The sequence below is a fragment of the Ammodytes marinus genome (genome assembly GCF_949987685.1).
Source record: "Ammodytes marinus genome assembly, chromosome: 21".
NCBI lineage: Eukaryota > Metazoa > Chordata > Actinopteri > Uranoscopiformes > Ammodytidae > Ammodytes > Ammodytes marinus.
The window spans coordinates 20,972,333-20,983,806 of NC_137225.1; the positions used below are offsets into that span (position 1 = coordinate 20,972,333).

At 38.2% G+C, this 11,474-nt stretch overlaps 2 protein-coding genes across 2 annotated transcripts; one reads left to right on the forward strand and one right to left on the reverse strand.

Moving 5' to 3' along the window:
- Nucleotides 1–2,373: 2,373 nt before the first annotated feature.
- ccl20b (chemokine (C-C motif) ligand 20b) lies at nucleotides 2,374–4,111 on the forward strand. The gene is made up of 4 exons (XM_080050677.1): nucleotides 2,374–2,514; nucleotides 2,774–2,882; nucleotides 3,593–3,667; nucleotides 3,789–4,111. The coding sequence occupies exons 1-4, from the start codon at nucleotides 2,433–2,435 to the stop codon at nucleotides 3,862–3,864; spliced, it is 342 nt and encodes a 113-aa protein (XP_079906803.1). The 5' UTR covers nucleotides 2,374–2,432; the 3' UTR covers nucleotides 3,865–4,111.
- Nucleotides 4,112–4,171: 60 nt separating this feature from the next.
- Nucleotides 4,172–10,248, reverse strand: LOC307267486 (uncharacterized protein). The gene is made up of 4 exons (XM_080049817.1): nucleotides 10,122–10,248; nucleotides 7,299–9,885; nucleotides 6,244–6,361; nucleotides 4,172–5,901 (listed from the first exon to the last, which is right to left on the reverse strand). Exons 2-4 carry the CDS (start codon nucleotides 9,805–9,807, stop codon nucleotides 5,661–5,663), a joined length of 2,868 nt encoding a protein of 955 aa, XP_079905943.1. The 5' UTR covers nucleotides 9,808–9,885; nucleotides 10,122–10,248; the 3' UTR covers nucleotides 4,172–5,660.
- Nucleotides 10,249–11,474: the final 1,226 nt, after the last annotated feature.

Consider the following 11,474-nt stretch of genomic DNA (forward strand, 5'->3'; position numbering starts at 1 on the left):
GAGTTTATACAAAGCAAACTGTGGAACTAGTTATTTCTTACCTGGCAATATGGAGGGAGCCTTTACACAAGAAGTACATAAAGCTTTGGAAACAGTGATGGAGTCTGATTCTGATAGCGAGTAATAGGAATCTGACACAGACAATGGTTGCGTTCCGAATCGCATACTTTCTACTATATAGTATGTAGAAAAAAGATTTAGGATGTCCCGATTCTTATGGCCAGATTTAGGATGGTTAGAAGTACCCGGATGTCCTACTTCATGCGGCCAAGATTGTTAGTGTTGAAAAGTGCATCCTATTTGGGCGATTCTGACCCACAATCCAGTGCGCACGTGAAGTGACGTAACATCGACGAAGCCTCCATATGAAAACAAACGGGGATGCGACGGATATAAAAGCAAGAGGCAAGATCAAGGCGCAATGTTATGATGAAATAAGAGAGTAAAGTATGTCCCAATAGTATGCCTACTGCATCCTAACTAGATTCTTTTTATCGTCGGATGTAGTATGTAGAATAGAAAAAAGAAAGAGTATGAGATTCGGAACGCAACCACTGTGTCTGAAACCTCCATTAACGCGTAACAGGTGGGTCCCTGTACCATTCCAGTGGCTGCAGGAGTATATCTCTGTGTATGGGTGTTGGTGGGGCCAACTGAATTCTCCACTACTGAAAGTCAGAGGAAACATCCCAGCTCTGGAGGAGGATTCAGAGTAAATGAAAACAGTGCCACTTGAAAACCACTAGCCTTTTGCTCATAATGTCATAGGTCATGGATACACACACACACACACACACACACATACACACGTGCACACACACCCACATACACACACACACACACACTCCTCAGGGTTAAAGCTAAAGGGAGAGGAAGGGGGATTGTGACAGTGCTATCTAGTGGAAATAGCCTGTTTTTTCTCCATATGCCAAATATGGTCATAATGACGTAACATGGTGGAGAGTAGTAAAAATGATCAATTCCAAGGTAGAAGCCCAGATTGACACCCAGATATAAAAAAATGCATCAATTATGCTTTAATGGCAGTGTGTTGAAAAAATGGTGTTTGAATGGGTGTTAATGGACGTTTTATGGACCTTAGCAGTCTGAATGTAACTCTTGTTTGTATACAGTGTATTTTAGCCTTACTGTAGGAGCTGAGCTGGAAATAACATTATCATATAAAAATACACTTCCTTACCAGTTTTCATGCCATATGCATGAACACAGCCAAAATTATCCAAAAAAAGAAAAATGAAATGTCCGTAAAATGGACCAACGGGCCCTAAGGGTTAACTTAACTTAACCAAACCAAACCAAACCGAACCATACATCACAGGAGGGAGCGCCAAGTGGCTGACTCCTGCAGCTTTTATAGCTCAGGAGAGCAGCCAGCATGGGTGTTGATAATTAGCAATCAGCTCCTGGAAGCCTGCTAATGCGGAGGTGCCAGGAGCTGTCACAGTATTCACTGCTGTCCTGGAACAGTCTTTTATTAACTTTTTTCTGTGGTTTAATGGTCGAAACTTGAGAAAAACTTGCTTTTACTTCCAAACTTGAAACTTGTCTTTGCACTCATTTCAGACAATTCCCACTCTGAATCCTCAGACCTGAAGTAACTGATTATTTTGGCCATTATTCACTCTCTTTTAGCTCAGTTTTTGGTCTCTATCAACTACTTAGCAAAATATCTCGCCGTTTAGCTGTTATGCTCTGTTGTTTGGTACTGACAGAATGTGAACAATGGGTTTTCAGAGGTTTTTCTCTAAAAACAGCAGCTTGCTGTGTGCGAAAAATTTTCTGAGGGAGCAGTAAGGGTGAACCAAAAACAGTCAAACTGCAGCCCGAAAGCTCATTAAAGAGCTGAAACTCATTATAAAGCTAAGTTAATCTGAGTACCTTCAGATTCAACAGATACTTTTCTGTCATCACAAGCGATCCCTTTCACATTGTCCACACTCCTTTGATATATTGCTATTGTAAAGAAAAAATATTGATTTCACCCACTATTAATTGGACACAAAGCAAAGTCTCAAGTTGAGGCTACAGCTGGTGTCTGTGTGTGTGTGTGTGTGTGTGTGTGTGTGTGTGTGTGTGCGTGTCTGTCTGTCTGTGTGTGTGTGTGTGTGTGTGTGTGTGGGTGTGTAACTCCTGACCTTGTAATTTTACACATTGTATTTAATATATCCGGCTCCCACCTGCAGGTTGTACCTTGCTCCATATCTTGGCTGGTCTCCAGCCTTTTGAACAACAAGTGCCCGTTGCATGACACAATCCATTCTAACACGGGAAAACCCCACATTCGCCTACATAAGCAGTGAGCTGCGCTGCATTTCACCACACTCTTACTGAATACCTTTCAGGTGCTCAACACTACAACAACCTCACACTTACACCGGCCGGCAGACCAAGAAAAAACAACTCGTGGAACTATGGCAAAACGCAAAGCTATTCTCCTGGCAGCCCTCTGCACCATCATCATATTCAGCACCTTCATTGGCAGCACACAGTCAGGTGAGTGGCTATATACTACCGGAAACACGTGTGCGGTATTTCTGTCATCATTGCTATCACATGTACAGTACATGCATTTAGGAAAAGATTAGGAAGGGGAGCATTTTGTATTTTGTTTATATTCTTTTTAACACCTTTGACATCAGCCATAGATAGAAAGTAATGGTTTGTTTAAAAGGGGTGTGTCCAGCATCACAATTGATGTTGATTCTGTTCATTCTGGTTCATAATTAGTTTTCATTTGTGTGTGTTCTTGTAGCGAGCTGCTGCCTGAAGTACGTCAGAAACAGACGTCAACTTTCATGCAAACGGATGTTGGGCTACACCATCCAGAACATCAACAATTCCTGCGACATCAACGCAGTAATGTGAGTTAACGGTTCAATCTCATTGTTTAAAAAGTGTCAATCAAATTGTCTTAAAGCCCAAAACAGCAAAATATTGATTCTGCTATCATTTTGAAACATTTGAGAAAATGAAACCACGTATTTGGCATTTTTGCCTTGAAAAAATACTTTAACAGGTATTAGACCATCAAACGTTACTTACGACTTAATTTATCAAAAAACATACCTGAAATAAAAAAAGCGAAAATATACTCATTGTAGTTTGTGGCTAAATAAAGAAACGGAAACAAAGAGGTGATGGAAAACTGTCACATTTCTAATGTTACTTGAACATGATATCTTGAGTGTATAATGCACTTAACGTTCAAAATGCAGTTCATTCAGTCCTCGATTATAGCAAAGATAAAGTGAGATGATAATCCTGATACACATTAGAAAAAAGGGGAGTACATATGACTTCAGTGGGTAAGCATGTGTAATTAAATGTGCATGACCCTACACTTAACTGGTGTTTCCCCAGTTAAAATGTGACTCGAAAGACAAACAGTTTGGACAGGGGCAGGGTCAGTCCGTGTGAGGCCACATTCCTGTACACATGTTCTACAAACACTCAATCATCAACTCGTCTTAAAGCTGACTCTCTGGATTGTGACCACAGAGGAGGACAACTCTCAAGTGTATTGAAGTGCAGTCATGTGATCACTTCCTTAACCCTTTCCTTGATCCCACAGCTTCCACCTTCAAGGGAGATTTGTGTGTGCCGACCCCGCACAAGGATGGACCCAGGCCAGGATGAGATGCTTGGAGTAAGTATATTTAAGTCTTTATAATGTGTTTAAAAGTAGTTGTTCTGTGCATTATTTAAACTATGGCATACTGAACTATATCTAATGTTACTGTTGTTTCTATTTAACTTTATTTTTATAGTGAAAGGATGAAGAAGATCGCTGAGATCCTCAAAGTGGGAACCACAGCCGCCAACACCACATCAACTAATGCTTAATACAAGCAGCATGACTTGTATTTATATACCTGTTCAGTTTTATAAACAGGGAAGTGTAGTATTCGTAATACAAAAGTGTAAAATTGTGAGCTGAAGCTACACATTGAAAATATTAAAAAAAAAAACATTTTGAGAAGTATTTAAAAATGTTTGTGAACTTTGTGGTTGATACTGATATGTTTGTGTCAGAAAGATGGAACAGTTGTTATTGTAATTTATATATTTGAAGATTTTATTAAAAGAGATGTTTAAAAATACATGTTTGTCAATATGCTTCTACTACATTCCCCACACAGGTAATTTATTTTATAGCTTTAATAATAAAAAAACAGATATGACATTTAAACAATATTTTATAACATATTTACAGTAAATATCATATCCTGCACACTTTTCACAGCAATGAATCAGTAAGGAACGTGTCAGAATTTCTAGTAGACTGCAATAAAAATCAAGAAAAGCACTTAGAAATATGCACCAATGCATTGGCAGTAACATAGTAACTGAGACAATAGGATAGTTTTAAATTGTTTTACATATTTGTACATAAAACATAACTCATATTTGACATTTGATGCAATATTTGAACCCAAAAAAAGGACAATGTTGTCTATCAAATAGCAATATAATGAACTTGCTATAAAAATAATAATTATAAATAGAAGATTCAGAAATGCATGTGACACTTTTCCCTCTTTATTCATTGAAAATAGCTTCATGGTTGCTAAAAATCACCATCTAAAAATTGTAAAACCCCAATGAGAAAACCTTCCCTCTTGCTCAGAGTGCATAGTATAAACTTTAACCTGTTGCGATCTGGTCTGAGTATTGATGTATGCAAGATGGACTTTCTGCCATGTTTTCCAAAAATTCCCAGAGGCTACCAAAAATCCCCTGGCCACCATATTAAAGAGAGTCTGTAAAACAAGTTCCAGTAAGCTGCTTAATTTCTAATAATAAGACATGCCCATAAATAATCATCATGGTACTGTGGGAGTGTGTTTTCTACCCTCCTGATGCATCTTTGAGATGAAAGCAAACTGAATACGCATCAGGTTACAGGGTTGGTTCTGTCAATTTACAGTTTACTGCTGAGGAATTAATCTTAGTGTGATCTTGGACTCTATTGTCAAACAAAACTTTATGTATCCTTTATTTAAACTTGAAGGTAAAGGGTCAAGACAGAGATGTTTTGACTAAAATATATTTGATTTTTTGTCATTTTCTGACACACATTTATTTTTTGTTCCCTGCCCAATCAGATAAGTCAAAGGCAGAGCTTTCTTTCAAATATATAAACCGATTACATATGTGCTTGCTTTGTACTTTACAGATGGTTTGATTGTATGAACACTTACTTAATTTTAGTTGGTTCAGTTAGATTATGAGTGAAGCTTGACAGAGCACAGGCCAGTTATGACAAATTTACAAAAGTTGGTGTCTAACATATTATGTCAGCAACCTCCTACTGATGTACTTTTACAAAAAAATACATTCTAACATTACTTGAATTAAAGACACTTTCTGTAAAGCTAACACAGATTACAGGCAGTCCCTGCGTTCCATTTCACATACAATACAATAGTATGATAGTACTTTTTTACAATAGTACATACTTTCGTATGATGGTTTGCATACTACAGAATGCAATTGGTTGTATATGGGCATCTGGGTATTTTTCAGCATGCTGCATTTGCCATGATGTACTGTGACATCCTAAAAAATGTTCTACCGTACTTTATAGCAGGGAAGTATGGGGATTGGAACGCAGCCATATACAATACAATTCCTCTCCGTTAAGGTCTGTCTTCCACAGTCAGAAGCAACCTGTCTTGACTGAGATCTCTCCTGGTCTTCAGAGCCTGCCGCAGCTTCTCCCAGAAGAGCTCTGTGTGTTCCTGGGCCTGCAGCCAACTCAGGTAGGTCCGCCTCTGCAGCAGCTTCCTCATACTGTAGTAGGGAGACAGCTGAGAGCGGGGAATGTCCTCCAGAAACACCAGGATCAGCACATCCTTATGCTCGTCAAACAGGCGGAAGCTGGACCGGCCGGGGAGAAAGAAAAGATACACGAGGAAAAAGGGTTACACCATTAATCATACACTGTAAAAATAGAAAAGTTATGAAAACTCAAAATTTCAACTGCATTCACTGGATTTCTGAGTTCTAAAGGCCAACTGCAACTCTTGAGTTATAAGGAAAACTGCCTACATTTGAGCCAACTTATTATCTGTTGTTGAGATAACTTATAATTCATATGTTTCTATTAGTACATAGTGATGTTTGAACAAAAACATGGTAAAGAGCAGTTCTCAGCATGAACATAATTTCCATCCACTACTGACATATGTTTCAAATCAGAAATGTCAGAAGTCATGTTACCTGGCCACCTGTATCTCTCTGGAGCACCACTCACTCTCCAGATATTTGCGACTGATCACACAGATGGTCTTCCTGCTTCCGTAGATGGCGTCTGTGATGTTCTCTATGATGGGTTTACCTGAGGCAGAGAAAAAGGGGAAGGGAAGAGGGTCAGATAATGAAATCCTAATCTCTAGTTCCTGTGGTGGTGCAGTACAAGAAGTACTATAGTGACACCTTCTGGAGTATAGATCAAAGTACAAAGTAATTGTTATGGATGACACACATACTGTAGAAGTAACTTTTACCTTTAGTATATGTTTGGTGTACACACTAAAATCAGATGGCTTTTGCTGTTTTGTCTCAAAACTTTAGTTTGAAACCTAAAGGAGAAACATATCACTTTGTTTAGGCCAGTCCATAATGCACTGCAGATATTTCAATGGTGGTATTATTAATAATGAACTTATTTCTTATGTTTTTTTGTTGATGAGTTTTCTAATACTAAAATGAAGTGTGTCACATTTGAAGAGAATAATAAACAACATCCTGATAAATTAAAATGCTGTAGAAAGAGCAGGTCAAAAAAATGCTACCGCTTAAGTAAATAATTTTCATTTTCAGAAAATTCTGCTCAAAGAGCCCAATCAAACTTTTAAAAACGTTTACCATCATCCAAAACAGATTTATTCAAGACCCGACGTACATTTTGGCCAAAGTAAATGTTGGATGCCTTGAGCGTGCTCATTGCTCAGCATAGAAAAGGAGGATCTTGCAGCTACACAGATTGAGTCATGCTAGCAACTGTGAGGATGTAGGCCAACTAATATCAGCATGTTAACTTTCCCATAATGATAAACATGCTGACGTTTCGCAGGTTGTATAATGTTAACCATGTTCACCATAAACTATCCAATAGTTGTCAAGACATTTCACTAGATGTCAATCTACTGTTTAGCGCAAAAGTCTCTAGCCATACAACCGAAAAACTGACTGACTGGAATCACAATCACAAAAGCCTTGTCACTACCTAGATCAAAGAGAATAACTAATTAAGTCGTAAAAGGCAGTCTTACCTGGCTCAAAGTCTCGATGGTGCAGACATAATTTCCAGCCCTGCTCGCCTTCCAGTTTTGGCAGCATCTGTCCGATGACCCATGGCTCATCATGGACGTTGTAGGAGACAAAGGCATCGTACTGTGTGGGAGCTTGCTTGTTTCTTTGCTTTGAGTCAAAGAGAAAAGCCAAGAAGAGGTAGTAGGCGTAGACCAACTGCCACCTCAGGAAATTGTAGGTGAAGGACACCCCCATGAACAGGAGGATCATACATGTGGTGGAGACATAGCAGATGAAGTCAATGTCCACTGTGCAGGGCCCGACATCAAGGTCCAACAGTTTCTTTCCTTTAAGGTCTGGTGGATAGTTGCACTCAAAGTTATATGCATCAAAGACTTGTGTTCGGTTGTCTTTTTCTACCCACTTGAGGAACCAGGCATTATCGCAGTCACAGGTGAAGCTATTGCCTTGAAGATCGACATAAATGAGAGCTGGCAGGGACCCGATAACGTCTTTGCTGATGACCGAATATGCATTTTTTCTTGACTGCAGGAACTCCAGCTCAGTAAGGTTTGCACCAATGAGGAAATCTAGAGACCGAAGATTTGTTCTAGATATGTAGAGGCTTTTAAGGCCTTGGATTGGGAAAAACAAATCGGGAGAGATATCAATAAGTTCATTTGAGCTTAGGTCAAGTGTTTGCAGTTGAGGTGTGTATTTAAACATGCCCTTAGAAAAGGATACAAGTTGCATGTTCCTGGCTTTGAAATCTGAAAGATTTGTCAATCCTTGCAGGAAGTTGCAAGGCAGCTGGGCCTTTCCCCTGTGCTTTTGTCCAGGGAGAGATAATGACTGCAAATGAGACAACTTAGAAAATGGTGGATGAGGCAAAGCTGAACTGCTGTCATAGTTAATGTGATTGTCACTCAAATCCAATCTTCTTAAATTAATCAGATCATTGAAACCACCTTTATTTAATTCATGTTGTGAAAGATCATTTGTAAGCAGCTGAATATCGGTAAGACTTGTCAATCCAATAAACGACCCATTTTCTATTTTTTTTATTTGATTTTGATGTAATGACAAGTTTTGGAGGGACTTCAAGCCCTTAAATTCTCCATATCTAAGGATGGTGAGTTTATTTCCATTGAGACGCAACTGTCTAAGATTTGGCAAATATGTTTTGAAAGCACCGTTTAATTTGGAGATGGTGTTTGATTGTAGCTTTAAAACATCCAATCGTGTCAAATCCTTAAAAACACAGTCTTTGAGAACTGAGATTGTATTCAAATGAAGGCTGAGCTGTCTGAGCCTTGTCAGATTGGCAAAATCATGACATTCAAGTGTGCTGATCTTATTTTTGCTGAGATCAAGCTCTGAAAGAGTCCTTAGGTTCCTCAGGGCAAGTGGAACAGATGGAAGCATGTTGCGACTTAGATCCACAATCCTTAAACGTTGAAAAGATCTGAAGGCCTCATTGCTGATATTTTGAATAAGATTATCTTTTAAATCTAACTCAGTTATGTTAATACACAACTGAAACAAATCTGAACTGACGGAATTGAATTTGTTACGTCGGAGTTGAAGTTTGGACAGTGTTGGGATGGTGCAGGAAACGTTGATTAACGCCTCGTGGTTATACCGGTATTTCATTTCATCCATCCTCAGAATAGTCAGAGAGGAGTTGACGCTTTCAAGTATTTTTTTTATGTTATCAAAAGGCATCTCAAACCAGCTAATATCAAGAGTAGACACTCCACGAAGAAAGGTCTTGTTACGCACGTCCCATATCAACTTTTTAGGAGTTCTGGCGAGGTTAATCCAGGTAAGATTTGGAAAAACATCAGCAGTGATCTGAAAGTCTTCCACGGGATTCTGAGACAAATCAATGGAAGCAAGTGCTAAGGAGCTGTTTGTCAGTTCCCATGAACGAAACTTGGTCAAATGATTATTTTGAATTTTGAGTGTTCTAAGATTTGGCAGGTGCTGTAATATAGTGTGAAGTTTTGTAACATGGGCCAGTTTGTTTTTAGAGATATCCAAAAGTGTCAAGCTTGTCAAGGATCTAAAAGAGGTGGACGACACAGCTGTAATTTGGTTGCTGTTCAATCTTAGTTCTTGGAGGTTGCTCAAACCAAGAAAGAGATGATCTCCAAGTTCACGAAGTTTATTGTTATTTAGATTTAACTTCTGGAGGGATATTAGATCGACAAAGGCACCCGTATCTATCTGGGAAATTCTGTTGTTGTTTAGGTCTAACTGTGTCAAAATCGAAAAATTTTTGAAATCTGATACTTGTATTTTTGAAATTCTGTTTAGAGACAAGTCAAAACCTTTGACTGTTGAGGGGACATCTTTAGGAACGACACCAAGTCCACTATTTACACACAAGGCCACATCGTTACTGATCCGGCAACTCCTCAATGAAAACCCTGTGACTGGAACAATAGTCAGCAAGAGGAAAACAATACTTAGTTTGAAACATTTTGATCCTCCTTTTGGCTTTGTTTTGGCCTCCTTCCCTCCCATTTTCAAGTCTTCATTAGAAAAGTGACTTCCAACCGACAAGGACAGTTGACCTGGTGAATAACGCAACAAGAGACGACCCTAGAAATCCAATAAAACAAACAAATAAATATAATCAAAAACGGTAACAAACAAGAAATGGATGCACTCAAATCTAGATCATAAATGATAGCCGGATGTAGGTTCACTTTGTAATTCTGGAAACCATTAAAACATCACACATGAGCTCAAACAGTTTTGTCAATCTTATTAAGAATTGGTCAACACAAAAAACCTGAATAAACAGCAAATCGAAAATAAAAGTGTCTGATACTTACTGTGTCACACGAAGGGGGTCCACAGAATGTTAAAGTTTAAAGATCCTTCTCTGTCAAAATGCAATGTTCCTCCCAGATCAAAAGTTGTAATGTACAGTGGAAAAAAGACTGTCTTCTTTATCCTTTTGCTCATGAATCTAGCGAGGAAGTGAGAATAGCTAAGAGGGCGTGTTTTTGTTAACTGCCTGAGCAAAACTTACTGTTTATTCAAGCGTTTCAGCTTTGGATCAAATTTAAAATTTCAGGAACAAGTTAAGTTTGTTTTGGGATCTATTGTGTTTAGTCTTTTCAGGAAGGTGAATTCACCATCATAACTGTACATTGTTATGTATGCATACATTACTGGATATAAACAATATATAGTGTCGAAAAGACCTATAGAAATATTCTTGATGGCAATGTTGATTCCCTTAATGCAAATTACTAGGTAATCATCTACTCTCTCTCTCTCTCTCTCTCTCTCTCTCTCTGTCTCTCTCTCTCTGAAAAAGAAAACAGTTGTGGTTTTGCTCACTTCCTCTTAGAGGTTTAGTTTTGACTAGTGCAAAAAAAACTGGAAGCGTCTCCAAACACCAAAACTTCCTCTTCTCTGCTGCCTAAAAACAGTGCCTTTGTACATAGAAAATAGGAATTCATTAGACATGTACGTCTAAGCTCAATGCACTAAAACAACATGAGGTAGAGATGTGGTGCATTATAGTAAACAGGTGTAAGCTTGAGTAATTACATTGATGGTAATTAAGTTTCTGTGCAATGCTGAAGGCGGGTTCGAAGCAAAATGATTTCAGACATAAAATATGTTTTGGTGTAGAAAAGAATAAAAACAATATGTCAGCCAGCCTCTTAACGCTTAACTCTGAAAATGTTTTGTCCGTCTGGATTTATTATCTCATAAAGCGTGTTTAACATCAGCCCTGTAGTGCACAGTCAAGCTATAAACATATTATTTTCAGGATAACCTGGGCAAAAAGAATATTGTGCTGCAGTGATCTCACTTTAATGTTGATTTTTAATATATAACAACTTGCAAAACTGCTCCAAGTATAGGATTAGAATGATTTGAACTCTGCTTCTAGCAACATTTTGAAATGACACTTTTTTAATTGACTAATATGCCTTTTGAGCCGATTTACGTCAGTTCTCCTTTTATAAAAATTTTTTTTCTGCTCTTCTTTAACCATTTACATTTTTAGGAAACATTCCAAGATTGCACAACCTTTGAAATGTTTACGTTTATAAACTGCCGTTAGTGGCTCTATTGATTTGTGGTTGATTTATTTATATAATGTAGCATATAAAGTGTAAAATTCAAATATGTACTGTTGTGGACATTTTGTGTGCCCAGAATAAAAT